This window comes from Arctopsyche grandis, chromosome 2 (genome assembly GCF_051622035.1).
Source record: "Arctopsyche grandis isolate Sample6627 chromosome 2, ASM5162203v2, whole genome shotgun sequence".
Taxonomy (NCBI): domain Eukaryota; kingdom Metazoa; phylum Arthropoda; class Insecta; order Trichoptera; family Hydropsychidae; genus Arctopsyche; species Arctopsyche grandis.
In genome coordinates, this window is record NC_135356.1 from 39,049,872 (window position 1) to 39,068,251 (window position 18,380).

At 27.9% G+C, this 18,380-nt stretch overlaps 1 protein-coding gene across 1 annotated transcript in view; it reads left to right on the top strand.

Annotated features, from left to right (window-relative positions):
- The first annotated feature begins 553 nt into the window (after window positions 1-553).
- Window positions 554-18,380, top strand: part of LOC143922944 (integrator complex subunit 12-like) — an 86,928-nt gene continuing 69,101 nt past the window's right edge. The window contains exon 1 of the mRNA XM_077446375.1: window positions 554-676. Coding sequence (XP_077302501.1) covers window positions 575-676 — 102 coding nt within the window. The 5' untranslated portion in view covers window positions 554-574. The remainder of the gene's footprint in view (window positions 677-18,380) is intronic.

Genomic DNA, 18,380 nt, shown 5'->3' on the forward strand with positions numbered 1-18,380 from the left:
TGGTCACAAAGACAATTTTTCCATGAAAATCGCAAATACACAATATTTGGCACTCGAGTTCTCGTTAGTATGATAGTTATCGTTAGTATGATGGACTTTTCGGCTGCCAGATGTTCCATTATACAGATTTTTTTAATCTCTAGTCATATCCTTTATAGTGTTTACTTTTTTTGTCTTTTACCATATTAATGTTATGAGTAATTAGTGTTTTATCTCATTATCTATACTAAGCGATTAGGCCCCGTGGACCTATCGGCTTCCGCCGTCTTCCCCATATATTCTCATAAATAAATAATATAATTTGTAGAAAAACACCTGTTGCTTTGTTGTGTCTTAAATAAAATAGCAGTGAGATTTATTGACATCGTGTCTAGTAATGATTCGCAATAAAGAGCAACAGTTGGTTTTTGTACAAGTCATGCAGTAGTCGACCATTATACACCCATATCCCAATGAAGTATTGATTAATTCTGAAAACCTTTGGCCTTCAGTTAATATTGTATCGGCTAGCAACACAGAATTTTTTCACTATCGGTTTTTCGTCAGCCACAGCTTGTCAGTCTACGACGTCACGATGTGTGCCTTAGAGCTGGACCCCACCATCTGCCAAGCTCTGCGATTGCTGCACTCTTCGAGCAGCGATTCTACCGACCAATTGCGTTCAGCTTTAGATGAGGTGAAATATTTGGACACGGGGCGAGAGAAGAAAAAGGAACGCGAAAAGGAGAAAGATACTGATCTGGTTGAGGTACTGTTTAGTTTGAGATCTTAGCAACTTTTAACATATTGCATTTTTATATTCATATTTTTATATTTTCAAATTTTTATATTTTTATGTTTCATATTTTTATATATTTATCTTTCATATTATTATTTTTCATTATAATTTTATTTCTCATGTTTTTTATATTTCTATATTTCATGTATTTACAATTTTATATTTTTATTTTTACAATTTATATTTTTATATTTTATATTTTTACAATTTCGTATTTTTATATTTTTATATTTCATGTTTTAACAATTTTGTATTTTTGTATTTGTTTTATCCATATTTGTCTTTTAATTAATATATAATATTATTATAATATAATAGGAATTAATTTCCTTTTTATATAACCATAGTGTCGACTTGGAGTTGATCTGTAAAGTCACTATGGCAAATTTGTGAATAAATAAATAAATAAATAAATATATATATATATGTAAAAACATCTGATTAAATCTCATGACAAAAGAAACTCAACCTTTGACTTTTCTAGGAGTGTCACAGTCCAATTATAAGCAGTGTATGACTTGTCTCGACGCTCTAGACTTCGACAATGCGAGCAGCATTAATTCTCCGCCGATGGTGATCGAATGTTCTTCGTCGTCGACTGCCAGCGGTCCGATATCTCCGGAAAAAGCCAATTCTGTGAGCCCCCCGCCTCAAATCCCGTTGGACGAGCTGCCTACTCCTCCCAAGGTTGTAACACCGACTATAAACATCATATCGGGCGATCAGCGGCTTCAGATTGTCAAAAAGAAGTCGAACAAACACCGTGAAAATAAGCGAAACAATACAAAATAAACACATTGCAATTTTTGTTTATCGTTTAACTTGCATAATCATAATGTTACATTTGGCCTCTTGGTGGTATATTCGGTATGTTGACAAAATTGTGAAATGTAACAAGAAAGGTTGACAATGTTTCAAAATCATCTAAAAAAAAAAAAAAATTATCAAAAATTAAATAAGTTTATTTGTGAAATTTACTAAATGTTTAAAATAAATAATTTAATCTCAAAATTGATGTATTGTGCTCACTATTATTTATTGTAATGTTGTATCCTGAATAATATCAAATATTTTAATTTCAAAATTGATGTAATATGTATTGTAACAATATGTCCTCGATAAATTCAAATACAGGTATTCCTCGACTTACGACGGAGATACGTTCCTGAACCTCGGTCGTAAGTCGAATCCGTCGTAAGTCGAGGAATATATTTATATTTTTTTTTTCGGTGATTTTACTTACTTTTATTAATACAGTAATTCAAATGAATTCATATTTAAATTTAAAAAAAAATCTACATCATCCGTACTTATTAATTATAAATTATACATCCTCATCACTTATCACATAAGTACAATCCATTTCTTCATCTTCAGTTTGAGATACAGTCGTATGAGTTTTTTTGAAAAATGTGTCTAATTTTGTTTGAAAATTATCCTGTATTTTTTCTCTATATATTTCTTGGTAGCATGCAAGATTTTCTTGAATCCTGCGGTTCACATTTGAAAATCTTTCAATGTCTGGTTCCATCACTTCAAACTTTTGTATTCCTTGATTAATTAAATTAAAAGCAGCAGCCATTTATTTCAATACAAATTTTTTCAGCGGTTCCGCAGATGTGATTGATTTATTTTCATCAATATCCTCTTCTGCAACCATTTGAGTTTCAAGATCTAATAATTCTGCGTTGGTTACATCTTTTAAATCATTTTCAAGAAGTTGGTCGATGTCTTCGTTATCTACGTCAAATTGTAGACGTTCGCAAAATTGTACGATTAGGTTAGTAATATCCTCGACATTTTTTTTTCTTTTTCGTATATGCAAAGAGAAACGGGTTCAAATCGATAATTTTTAAATAATGAGCTTTAAGAGACGCAATGGAAATCGCTTTTCAATCTTGTCTTCGATCCAAATCACTAGTAATTTTACCATTTGTTGAATGGGTCCGAGTCTTTTTTTATTTATTATTTTAGATTTGAATGACAAGGACGATTTTAATTTGACGGCTTACGATTTTTTTTATTGTTTTATCACTTCAAGTTTCATTTCTAAGTCTATCACCTTTCTCTTTTTTTTAAAAAGAGTTTATTTATCAGTCACTATCACGTTTCTTTATCACACATTATAAATCTTCTTATAAATAAAAATTTGAGCATTAATCAACACGAAATTAAGAAAATAAACAACAAAAACAATAACGAACAGTTATGTAACAAACAGTAACGACCATATGAGTATGTTACCGTCGTGCTATTGGTGACGAAACCCAAAAGAATGAGTCATAACTTAATTTGTAAAACTACTGATATGTTTCATTTCTTCCGAAAGAGAATTCCCCGTTTTCATACCTCACATCCGCTTGAGATTTATCAATCAATTTTTGAAAAATAATTAATTAATAAATTTTTTTTTTTTCGGTCATAAGTGCGAACCGTCGTAAGTCGAGGACTACCTGTATTTGAATCTCAAATTGATGTATTGGGTTTACTATTATTTATTGTAATGTTGTATCCTGAATAATATCAAATACTTTAATCTCAAAATTGATGTAATATGTATTGTAACAATATGTCCTCGATAAATTAAAATATTTGAATCTCAGATTGATGTATTGTGCTCACTATTATTTATTGTAATGTTGTATCCCGAATAATATCAAATATTTTGTAGGCGGGGTAGGTAGTGTTGACCGTATCCCAGCCTAAAGAAACACTGTTGTGCTTGTTTTAAGTTGTTTTATTGTTTGCCCAAATATTGTACAAGTGTATTAGAATATTTGAGGAAGTTTTCTCGAAGCGGTTATTGGCTGTTGACTTGGTGTCGTGCTGGCCGCTGGATCTGCAATGTGGTAGCTGGTCAGATGCTGGATGTCGACTGCTGTCGTGGTGGATGCTGCCTGTTGACTGGTCTGCTGCTGTGTGTCGACTCTTGTTGCTGTGGGTCGACTGAAGTTGTTTGGGCTGGACCTCCTTTTATATTGTTTTTGGGGATCCACATGACCTGTGTTTGGCGATTGATTCCAAAAAGTGCACGTGGTGTTTACGTGTGCAAGTTATGCGAGGAATGTGGTTTGTTGTTTAGGGTGGACGTTTCTCGAATGTTTGGCGTCGTTTCACTCGATTTAGTTTAAAGGATACAGGTGTTCTTCGTGTCGTTCTGATTGGGTTGTTGGGGTGGAATATGCTCGAATGTTTGGCGTCGTTCCACTCGATATAGTTAAATGGATGCAGGTGTTCTTCGATTCCGTGTCGTTCTACTTGGTTTGTTGGGGTGGAATATGCTCGAATGTTTGGCGTCGTTCCACTCGATTTAAATTATTGGATGCAGGTGTTCTTCGTGTCGTTCTGCTTGGTTTGTTGGGGAGGAATATGCTCAAATGTTTGGCGTCGTTCCACTCGATTTAGTTAAATGGATGCAGGTGTTCTTCGACTTGAGATGACGTCAATGGTTGAGCGTGAGAAATGTATTCTCCGTCGCAATAGATTTCGATAGTTTCGATTTGCGGTGGCGAGATTTCTACAATTTTAATCTCAAAATTGATGTAAAATGGATTGGAACAATATGTCCTCGATAAATTAAAATATTTGAATATCAAATTGATGTATTGTGCTTACTATTATTTATTGTAATGTTGTATCCTGAATAATATCAAATATTTTAATCTCAAAATTCATGTTATATGTATTGAAACAATATGTCCTCGATAAATTAAAATATTTGAATCTCAAATTGATGTATTGTGCTCACTATTATTTATTGTAATGTTGTAATATCAAATATTTTAATAATATCAAATATTAAATATTTAATAATATCAAATATTTTAATCTCAAAATTGATGTAATATGTATTGTAACAATATGTCCTCGACAAATTAAAATATTTGAATCTCAAATTGATGTATTGTGCTTACTATTATTTATTGTAATGTTGTATCCTGAATGATATCAAATATTTTAATCTCAAATTTGATGTAATATGTATTGAAACAATATGTCCTCGACAAATTAAAGTATTTGAATCTCAAATTGATGTATTGTGCCTACTATTATTTATTGTAATGTTGTAATATCAAATATTTTAATAATATCAAATATTAAATATTTAATAATATCAAATATTTTAATCTCAAAATTGATGTAATATGTATTATAACAATATGTCCTCGATAAATTTAAATATTTTAATCTCAAACTGATGTATTGTGCTTACAATTATTTATTGTCATGGTGTTTCCTGAATAATATCAAATATTTTAATCTCAAAATTGATGTAATATGTATTGTAACAATATGTACTCAAAAAATTAAAATATTTGAATCGCAAATAGATGTATTGTGCTCACTATTATTTATTGTAATATTGTATCCTGAAAAATATCAAATATTTTAATCTCAAAATTGATGTAATATGTATTATAACAATATGTCCTCGATAAATTTAAATATTTGAATCTCAAACTGATGTATTGTGCTTACAATTATTTATTGTAATGTTGTTTCCTGAATTATATCAAATATTTTAATCTCAAAATTAATGTAATATGTATTGTAACAATATGTCCTCGATAAATTATAATATTTGAATCTCAAATTGATGTATTGTGCTCACCATTATTTATTGTAATGTTGTAATATCAAATATTTTAATAATATCAAATATTTAATATCTAATAATATCAAATATTTTAATCTCAAAATTGATGTAATATGTATTATAACAATATGTCCTCGATAAATTTAAATATTTTAATCTCAAACTGATGTATTGTGCTTACAATTATTAATTGTCATGTTGTTTCCTGAATAATATCAAATATTTTAATCGCAAAATTGATGTAATATGTATTGTAACAATATGTACTCAAAAAATTAAAATATTTGAATCGCAAATAGATGTATTGTGCTCACTATTATTTATTGTAATATTGTATCCTGAAAAATATCAAATATTTTAATCTCAAAATTGATGTTGTATGTATTGAAACAATATGTCCTCGATAAATTAAAATATTTTAATCTCAAATTGATGTATTGTGCTCACTATTATTTATTGTAATGTTGTAATATCAAATATTTTAATAATATCAAATATTTAATATTTAATAATATCAAATATTTTAATCTCAAAATTGATGTAATATGTATTATAACAATATGTCCTCGATAAATTTAAATATTTTAATCTCAAACTGATGTATTGTGCTTACAATTATTTATTGTAATGTTGTTTCCTGAATTATATCAAATATTTTAATCTCAAAATTATTGTAATATGTATTGTAACAATATGTCCTCGATAAAATAAAATATTTGAATCTCAAATTGATGTATTGTGCTCACTATTATTTATTGTAATGTTGTAATATCAAATATTTAATATTTAATAATATCAAATATTTTAATCTCAAAATTGATGTAATATGTATTATAACAATATGTCCTCGATAAATTTAAATATTTGAATGTCAAACTGATGTTTTGTGCTTACAATAATTTATTGTAATGTTGTTTCCTGAATTATATCAAATATTTTAATCTCAAAATTAATGTAATATGTATTGTAACAATATGTCCTCGATAAATTATAATATTTGAATCTCAAATTGATGAATTGTGCTCACCATTATTTATTGTAATGTTGTAATATCAAATATTTTAATAATATCAAATATTTAATATTTAATAATATCAAATATTTAATATTTAATAATATCAAATATTTTAATCTCAAAATTGATGTAATATGTATTATAACAATATGTCCTCGATAAATTTAAATATTTGAATCTCAAACTGATGTATTGTGCTTACAATTATTTATTGTAATGTTGTTTCCTGAATTAAATCAAATATTTTAATCTCAAAATTAATGTAATATGTATTGTAACAATATGTCCTCGATAAATTAAAATATTTGAATCTCAAATTGATGTATTGTGCTCACTATTATTTATTGTAATGTTGTAATATCAAATATTTAATATTTAATAATATCAAATATTTTAATCTCAAAATTGATGTAATATGTATTATAACAATATGTCCTCGATAAATTTAAATATTTGAATGTCAAACTGATGTTTTGTGCTTACAATAATTTATTGTAATGTTGTTTCCTGAATTATATCAAATATTTTAATCTCAAAATTAATGTAATATGTATTGTAACAATATGTCCTCGATAAATTATAATATTTGAATCTCAATAAATGTTGTAATGTAATTCTCAAGTAATGTTGTATCCTGAATAATATCAAATATTTTAATCTCAAAATTGATGTAATATGTATTATAACAATATGTCCTCGATAAATTTAAATATTTTAATCTCAAACTGATGTATTGTGCTTACAATTATTTATTGTCATGGTGTTTCCTGAATAATATCAAATATTTTAATCTCAAAATTGATGTAATATGTTTCGTAACAATATGTACTCAAAAAATTAAAATATTTGAATCGCAAATAGATGTATTGTGCTCACTATTATTTATTGTAATATTGTATCCTGAAAAATATCAAATATTTTAATCTCAAAATTGATGTAATATGTATTATAACAATATGTCCTCGATAAATTTAAATATTTGAATCTCAAACTGATGTATTGTGCTTACAATTATTTATTGTAATGTTGTTTCCTGAATAATATCAAATATTTTTATCTCAAAAATGATGTAATATTTATTGTAACAAAATGTCCTCGATAAATTAAAATATTTGAATCTCAATAAATGTTGTAATGTAATTCTCAAGTAATGTTGTATCCTGAATAATATCAAATATTTTAATCTCAAAATTGATGTAATATGTATTATAACAATATGTCCTCGATAAATTTAAATATTTGAATCTCAAACTGATGTATTGTGCTTACAATTATTTATTGTAATGTTGTTTCCTGAATAATATCAAATATTTTTATCTCAAAAATGATGTAATATTTATTGTAACAAAATGTCCTCGATAAATTAAAATATTTGAATCTCAATAAATGTTGTAATGTAATTCTCAAGTAATGTTGTATCCTGAATAATATCAAATATTTTAATCTCAAAATTGATGTAATATGTATTATAACAATATGTCCTCGATAAATTTAAATATTTTAATCTCAAACTGATGTATTGTGCTTACAATTCTTTATTGTCATGTTGTTTCCTGAATAATATCAAATAGTTTAATCTCAAAATTGATGTAATATGTATTGTAACAATATGTACTCAAAAAATTAAAATATTTGAATTGCAAATAGATGTATTGTGCTCACTATTATTTATTGTAATATTGTATCCTGAATAATATCAAATATTTTAATCTCAAAATTGATGTTGTATGTATTGAAACAATATGTCCTCGATAAATTAAAATATTTTAATCTCAAATTGATGTATTGTGCTCACTATTATTTATTGTAATGTTGTAATATCAAATATTTTAATAATATCAAATATTTAATATTTAATAATATCAAATATTTTAATCTCAAAATTGATGTAATATGTATTATAACAATATGTCCTCGATAAATTTAAATATTTTAATCTCAAACTGATGTATTGTGCTTACAATTCTTTATTGTCATGTTGTTTCCTGAATAATATCAAATAGTTTAATCTCAAAATTGATGTAATATGTATTGTAACAATATGTACTCAAAAAATTAAAATATTTGAATTGCAAATAGATGTATTGTGCTCACTATTATTTATTGTACTATTGTATCCTGAAAAATATCAAATATTTTAATCTCAAAATTGATGTTGTATGTATTGAAACAATATGTCCTCGATAAATTAAAATATTTTAATCTCAAATTGATGTATTGTGCTCACTATTATTTATTGTAATGTTGTAATATCAAATATTTTAATAATATCAAATATTTAATATTTAATAATATCAAATATTTTAATCTCAAAATTGATGTAATATGTATTATAACAATATGTCCTCTATAAATTTAAATATTTGAATCTCAAACTGATGTATTGTGCTTACAATTATTTATTGTAATGTTGTTTCCTGAATTATATCAAATATTTTAATCTCAAAATTAATGTAATATGTATTGTAACAATATGTCCTCGATAAATTAAAATATTTGAATCTCAAATTGATGTATTGTGCTCACTATTATTTATTTTAATGTTGTAATATCAAATATTTAATATTTAATAATATCAAATATTTTAATCTCAAAATTGATGTAATATGTATTATAACAATATGTCCTCGATAAATTTAAATATTTGAATGTCAAACTGATGTTTTGTGCTTACAATAATTTATTGTAATGTTGTTTCCTGAATTATATCAAATATTTTAATCTCAAAATTAATGTAATATGTATTGTAACAATATGTCCTCGATAAATTTAAATATTTGAATCTCAAACTGATGTATTGTGCTTACAATTATTTATTGTAATGTTGTTTCCTGAATTATATCAAATATTTTAATCTCAAAATTAATGTAATATGTATTGTAACAATATGTCCTCGATAAATTAAAATATTTGAATCTCAAATTGATGTATTGTGCTCACTATTATTTATTGTAATGTTGTAATATCAAATATTTAATATTTAATAATATCAAATATTTTAATCTCAAAATTGATGTAATATGTATTATAACAATATGTCCTCGATAAATTTAAATATTTGAATGTCAAACTGATGTTTTGTGCTTACAATAATTTATTGTAATGTTGTTTCCTGAATTATATCAAATATTTTAATCTCAAAATTAATGTAATATGTATTGTAACAATATGTCCTCGATAAATTATAATATTTGAATCTCAAATTGATGTATTGTGCTCACCATTATTTATTGTAATGTTGTAATATCAAATATTTTAATAATATCAAATATTTAATATTTAATAATATCAAATATTTTAATCTCAAAATTGATGTAATATGTATTATAACAATATGTCCTCGATAAATTTAAATATTTGAATCTCAAACCGATGTATTGTGCTTACAATTATTTATTGTAATGTTGTTTCCTGAATAATATCAAATATTTTTATCTCAAAAATGATGTAATATTTATTGTAACAAAATGTCCTCGATAAATTAAAATATTTGAATCTTAATAAATGTTGTAATGTAATTCTCAAGTAATGTTGTATCCTGAATAATATCAAATATTTTAATCTCAAATTTGATGTAATATGTATTGTGACAATATGTCCTCGATAAATTAAAATATTTGAATCTCAAACTGATGTATTGTGCTTACTATTATTTATTGTAATGATGTTTCCTGAAGAATATCAAATATTTTAATCTCAAAATTGATGTTATATGTATTGAAACAATATGTCCTCGATAAATTAAAATATTTGAATCTCAAATTTATGTATTGTTCTCACTATTATTTATTGTTATGTTGTAATATCAAATATTTAAATAATATCAAATATTTAATATTTAATAATATCAAATATTTTAATCTCAAATTTGATGTAATATGTATTATGACAATATGTCCTTTATAAATTAAAATATTTCGATCTCAAATTGATGTATTGTGCTCACTATTACTTATTGTAATGTTGTAATCGGAGTGACCTCACCCTAAAACCTGGGTAAGAAGCTAATAGAGAAGATGGAAGCTTGGGTAATCATCGACACGATCGCGTCAACGGTGATGCGCAAGAAGGAGGCGCATGAACGAGAGAGAAGAATGCACGCGAGATGAACGGAAGAAAGGAAAGAAAGAAGACTAGAAACAAAGAATGAATGAAGATGAATGAATGGACCACCACTCTTTGAAGTAATACACATAAGTCCCAGAGTGTGGAGGTCGGGGGTGGGGTTTAGCCGGTAAAAATCCGGCACTACCCTGCATGTCGGACTGTAGGCTGTCTTTCGAAGATTCCCCACCTCCAGCGCAGCGAAAAAAAAAAAAAAAAAAAAAATGTTGTATCCTGAATAATATCAAATATTCTAATCTCAAAATTGATGTTATATTTATTGTAACAATATGTCCTTAATAAAGTCAAATATTTGAATTTCAAATTGATGTATTGTGCTTATTGTTATTTATTGTGTATTCCACGCTTCTGTGGGATTTCGTAACTACCATGATTGCGACATCGTCCGCAAAAGCAACGGCGCTGGCATCCTCCGGGAGCTCCACACTCAGTAGCCCGTCATACTTAGCGTTCCACAGGACTGGTCCGAGGACAGAGCCCTGCGGGACGCCCGACGAGAGTCGCCGCCAGGACAGATCGGTTTTCACAGTATCTCTCCAGCAGTCTCGTCAGGTAGCGGGGTACCCGATGGTCCTCCCCCACGGCTCTTAGGATATTATCCCATCGAGCCGAGTTGAAGGCATTTCAGATATCCAGCGTCACCAACGCGACATGCTTGCTCCGCTTCACAGATCCTTCACATGCCGATCGTACTGTTCCGATGACATGGTCGAGAGCGTCAATCGTTGATCGGCCCCGCCTGAATCCGTATTGAAGCGGGGAGAGTCCCGTAGCGTCATCTTCGAGGAACGGCTGAAGTCTCTTAAGAGTCATTCTCTCCAGGAGCTTCTCGAATCCATCGAGCATACACAGCGGCCTGTAAGAGGACGGTCCCACCGCAGGGCTCTTCTTAGGTATTAGCACAAGCTTTTGCCTCTTCCAAACCCCGCCGAAAGTCCCCTCCCGCAGACACGCGTTGTAAACGTCGAGTAGGACATCGGGGAAGGCCCTCCCTATCGCCGAGACTATTTCGTTCGGGACTCCATCCGGGCCCGGAGCTTTGTGGGCCTTGCGGCCCTTCAGAGCCCTTTTGGAACAGCGGGCATTCTTCGCTATCAATTAAGACGTCGAGCGCTCGCGTTCGTTCCTGGTGTTCCGGAAAGAGCTTATCGACCACAGTTTTCAGATTCTCCGGATCGGCCGACCGACCGCGCAGTTTCTGTCGCACTATTTTGTACGGTAGTGAGTACTAGTAATTACGTCAATTCGGATGGGAAACTTAGATATGCTGACAGTTTAATTATTCAATTAATTTGACAGTTTTCATGAAAGCCTCATAGCGACAGCTAGCATTCGGCAATAGCATACGCCTACGCGTACAATATTGCGTTGTTATGGAAACGGTACGCGTGTTTTGAAACAAAAAATGTATTCGAAAGGGCACTTCTATTATTATAATATTGTAGCGTATGCTAAGTGCAAGTGGGCTAAACAATGAGAGACCCCCGATTGCACTTAGCGGCACTCGATCGCATTCCCGTGGAGTTCTTAGAACTGACAACGCCAAAGCGTGAGACTGCACATCCGCGTACGTGACTAAACAATGGGAAAGTAACCGGACGTCGAAGATATCCTTAGCGACCTGTCCTTTATAAGGAGGTACTTAGACCATATCAGTGGCGGCTCGTGACATTATGCTGCGTACGGACCAAACCAACGACGATTTTGGGCCAACTTTTAAAACCAGTAGCGTACAAAATATCGAAATAAAAATTAAATTAAATTAAAAAATTGAAATTAAATATCAAAATTAAGCTAAAGAGCGAGATTGAGCTAAAACTAGACCATCGTTGATGTTTTGAATTACAACAATGTTTTGAATTACGACGATACGCATTTACAACCAGAGAAATATTATAATTTCTCTGATTAAAAAAAAATCTTATTATTTCCTAAAAGTACTAATACATGATATATTCTCAGTAACTGTGCATTACGGGGAAGTAAAAATAATAATTCTTTGATTGTTTTTCGATCTTAGTGCGTATCTTCGTAAATCAAAACATCTTCGACAAACAAAAGTCGAGGAATACCTGTATGTGATTATTGATGATCTAATTTTAAGTCAATCTCAAAAATTTATTTAAATTGGGCATGTTCTTTTTTAACTTTCAATATTTTATTTTAATTTAATATAATGATTATAATTTTATTTTGATATTTGAATTTAATTTCAATATAATTATAATAGTTTTAATTTTGATATTTAATTTCAATTTTTAAATTCAATTTTTATTTCGATATTTTGTACGGGTAAACGGACTACTAGTCAAATGTGAACCTGTCACAGGACAACTGGTCGCTCTAGATCGGTCACTCGTGATCATCCGTCACGCTAAAACTGGTCACGAGAAAACTAGTCACACGCTAAAACTGGTCACGAGAAAACTGGTCACACGCTAAAACTGGTCAAACCCAAAAATTTAAAATTGGTCACACAAACAAAAATATTCTCAAATACTTTTTATTTACGAAATTTGTATTATTATCGACTAGACATATGTTCGAGCCAAAGGCCCTCGTGGCCGTTGTTTGTGGTCTTCGCGAGGAGTTCGCGGGAATCTGTTAGCCCATCTGACGTTCGCATCCGAGTTGGTTCGCATGGCAATCTTGGCATCCATGGCATTTCACCTTGACAGTTCGAATGTCAAATCAAAATTTAATCTTAATTCACCGCGGTAAATGTACCGCGGGAAGGTCTACGAAAACACTGATTGTGATAGTAAGAGGATCCTTTATTTATGTAAAAAAGAAGGTCGTTTTCGTTTCTCAGCTTCCGAGCCAATGGGACGTTGCCATCGGCTTCATCTTTAATATGGACGGTATCTAAAAGTGAATTCGTCATTTTATAATGAACTTGTTTCATCTCATCTACATAAATAAATCGTCGCTAACATTATTTGTTTATCTTTGTTACATTGTAAAACATTTTCTATATGTCATCTATATATTATAATATATATTCAATTGTAAATAGGTTTTTGAGCTCTTTCTCCTTTTTGTTGATGAAACTGGATGATGATATACACATAGTGCTGGATCTGCTTGGATTTCGAGTTGTACTCGTACGTGCTGCTAGTTCTGCGTCACGGACTTGCGATGTCACCGTCACAGGTTGCACCGTTTCCTTTGAAGATTCTATGGTAGATCTGCTCTCTCTGCATACTGTGAATTGGCTCTGCACACTGTCTGCTTTTTTGTCAGTTGTCCTGTTAGACGTCAGAAGTCTCCGCTTAGAAGATTCTGGCAGTTGGATTTTTCGCTAGATTCGAAAGGATGAAAATCCACCTTGTCCACTTCGAAGTTGTCTATACAACGGTTGTTCCTTCGTTTTAGTAGTGATGTCCAGTTGTTCAGCTATATCCGCACCAATTTTTATGTTACGGGGACAAGTAGGAGATGGTGTAGAATATTATAGTCACAGATTTTGTCAAATGATTATATTCTTTAATTAGCAGTAAATATAAACGAGATTAATGTACAAGTTACTAGTATCTCGAAGTGCTAGTTAGGCAGTTTAATCACAAGTGCCTTTTGAGACTCTGTTTGATCGCAAGTAACTATGTAGTAATCACAAGTTACTAGTGAGGCAGTTTAATCACAAGACTGTCAGAAATGTATTAAGTTAGTAAGAATTCAATAATATTTTTCTTCAAGTAATTAGTAATACATTGGTTTATTTAAAATCTATAACTATACTATAAATTAGAATAATATATTATCATTATTAAACATATATGTATATTCAATTAAATCATTGTTTTGTTACCGAGTTATTCAAGAATACACATAACAATAGTTTTTACTTGTTTGATAATTATTATATCAATATATTTTTATTTAATCAAGTAAGCAAACGGTTTGTTGAACTGCTAAATACAAATACAAATTTTAAAAGTCTAAGAATTAAAGATAAATTATATTATATAATTTTCAAATATAAAGTTTCAGTAAAAGTTTCAAATGATAATTTCATTTTAAATGTGTCTATAATAAAATTGTTCAACCAATTTTTTTCTAAAACATCCATTGAATTTCAACAGGCACAATAATAATTCATTAAAATGATAAAATAATGTTTCTGAATTATATAATATAAGATTTTTAAGTATAAACTACTTTCGAAGAGGAATTCGAATAGTTTTTTTTTATTTAACGTGTTGTTTATAGCGTTAACTTTTCGAATATAATATTCCATTACATTATTCTATGATGTATGGTATATTTTATTTTTGATGTCGTCAATATGTGATGACAATATAAGTACATGAGTAAATTGTCATTGCATTAAAATAATTCAAAAATCTTTTATTTATCAACAACTTTAGTTGTCTTCTTTCTTTTTATATTATATGTATACATAAGAGTTCAATAATGTTATACATATTTATTTTTAAATATTGTGTTCATAGTTCTGTCATAGAACTAAATTAATTGTTATTTTTAAATTTCTTTATATATTTTGCTGGTTATAAAATATTAATAAAATATAAATTTTAACGTTGAAACTAACATGTCGATATTAAACCTTTAGGTATCAGGATAACTGGTTTAAATAAATTTAAACAGTTTAATTAATTTTCAAGTCATATTTATTTATAGAATATAAAATATTTCATGAGATTCACTGTTATAATAAGATTTATATTTGTTTCTAAGAAATTTACTTTTAGCTTTAGATTTCGGTTTATTTAGGTTTTTATAACTACATATGTTGGTTTACGATTTATATAAGTTGTAGATTGCGAATCTAAATGGTTGTCGATTACTTACAATCTTCTTCTCGAAATTTCACATGGTTTTTTATTTGATTTATTTTTTATTCTATGATATTTAAAATCAGAATTCAATTTATTTTACGATTTACACTTGCCTATACATACATATGTATGTGTATGTAGTGTTTAAGAACATATCAATTACGTAATTTATATGTTTATATAATTCTATTCTAATCAGTTTGTTTATAATCCGTGTAACGAAGGTTTTATATAGTCATTTGAAATAGTTCGACTATGTTCAAAAGAATAGTTTATTTTTTAATTGACAATAAGTAGTTTGAATATATTGAATAATGACAAGTTTTACAACTACTGTCAAAATTAGATGTGAAATCTAGTTTTCGATTAATCTAATTATTATATGTATAACTTTAAAAATAAAGAAATTTCGAATTGTCTGTTGCAACAATTTAATATTGATTATAATGATTCTTAAAATAATGAGTTTATGAATATTAACTATCATCATTTGGAATTGTTTATTTTCGATTTAACTAATTGGATTTTTTTTTATTATTATTATTTTTTTTTAATATTTCAAAAGTTATTAGTAATATATTTTTTAATTCTTAATTAAATAATAATTATTATAATAGTTTTGATTATTCGTAATCAAATTATTCATTTCACGTCTATGTAAGTTGTAATAGTGAAACTGAATTTCTATATTTTTAAATATGTATAGGTTGTTTATAAATTTTATAAACTTAAGATTTTTAAATATATATATTTGAAATGTAAGATTTTCCATAATCTTTTATTCTTTTATGATGAAAAATTTTACACTGACCTTTCATTATTAATCTTTATACTCGATAATATATGATTCGAGTATAATAATTCGATAATAATTCCTTTATAGTATTTTAAAATATATTTGACTTTTCATTTGATATAATTTTTTTTTTCATAGATACTGATAATTTTAATTATTTATAATTTGAAATATTTTTTTTTATTTCTTCAACAATATAATGCAATGTCCTACATAATATATGATCTTTATGATCCAAAGAGATTCGTCAATCTTAATAAGATAATTTCATTAGTTTGGTAATGAAATTTGGTAATGAAATTTTAAAATTCGTAATAATTTAATTTATGTAGTTCTGATTCCATTATACCATTATATTATATCTGATTCTAATTCCATTATATGGACATACGTTATATGTACGTAGTCAAAACAGTAGTGTTGAAGTTAATTTTAAGAGATTTATGAACGATATTATAATCGTATTCTTCTAATAATGATTTGTGTTTGATGGACCTAGATTCAAGATCTTTGATTTAAAATAGCTATTGAAAAGTGATTTATAACAAATGTGAATTTTCAACAGATGAAGAATGTTCTAATGTTGAATAATTCCATCATTCTTATTTTATTTTATTTATTCTGAAAGTATACATTTATGTGAAAAGTAGATATTTAGATATCTTACTTTGTAATATGTAATATTACTAGCTTTTTTAGTGAAAAGAAAAGAGTTCAGAAAAATAAGGAGTTATAAAGTACGAAATTAGTTAAAAAAAATATAATTTTGTTGATCTGATCACTTCAATAGATTTTTATTTATTTAATAGAGATGTGAGGGTTTAAATGTTCCTCATCAAAACTTTGGATTTAAGATATTAATAATAAGTAAATAATCCTAGAGATATTATAATAAGCATCTTTCGCGTATTTGTATTTTATTTTGGAGCATTCGAATTTGTCGAATTATATTTTATTCCTTTCATTTTATTTTTCAAAATGAAATCCAAAAATGATTTTCAAGTTGATACATATTTATTGCTAAGTATCAGTAAGTCAATTGATACTTCTTATCTTATCTAATATAATAATTTTAAGTATCTAATAAAAATAATTTTTATTTATAGTACATATATTCATTATTTATAACTTCAAATCAATTTTCTAATTTTTTCATATATTGTATAAATGAGAGGGATCGTATAACCCTATTTATACGATAAATTTTATTATTATTGTTTATTATTAATTGTTTCAAAATAATCTTCGATATATGCAAATAAGTGGCTTGTCGATATATGATGCTTCGATATTGTATATGCTTCGTTTATTATTAATTGATTCGATATATGCTTAAATAATGTTTAATATTTAAATCCTTTTTTTTTATAACTAATTAATTGCTCTTATAAAATGTTAATAATAGCATACATCACTGTCTGTGATATAATTTAATTCATAATTGAAATTTTTAACTTTATCTGACAACTTTCTGCTTGAGTTTCTTAAAAAACATGTTTTTTTTTTTTTATTGAAAATAAAATGATAGATCAAAACAATAAATTAATTTGAATCTATGTATTTATGTTGATGATTTAAAGTTTAGTATACATACATGTAGAATGTACATACATATGTCATAAGTGATTTTAAAAAGAGAACACTAGTCATAAATCGTGATGTTATCCAATTTACGATTCTTCATTTGGGTACTATTTCCATTATCAGTTTTGTTTTTATTTTTATTTTTTTAAATACTTCCCAGATTAGTATTCGTCTACGGGATTTACGGTTTTACTTTGATTATCAATTTTTTATTTCGGAATTACCGAACTCAATAACACATTTTCAGTGAAATAGTTAAAACGAGTTGGTTTGATATATTGTCAATACAGGCGGACCTCAACTTTCGCACATTCGACTTTCGCACAATTCGCTATTTCGCACATTTTTAAAAAATCGTTTTTTTTTTTTTTTTTGGTGATAATGCAAAAATGTTTGTTTGCGTGCAATTCTTTCCCTCTCCTCCATTCCCTGTTGCACTATGAAATGCGTATGAACGAGCCCGTACTGTGAAAAGTGTTACATCCTGCACGGCATAATGATGGATGAAATCTTTGTCTTATTGGATAAGTGACCAAAATCAAAAAAAAATCCCTCTGAGTACTTCAATAATTCAAGCTAGAGCTCTTAGTTTGCATAAGGATTGGAAGGCTAGACTAAAAGAAGATTCTAACACGGTGTTTCATGCGGCTGGTTTTCAAATTTTAAAACAAGATATTCTTTACACA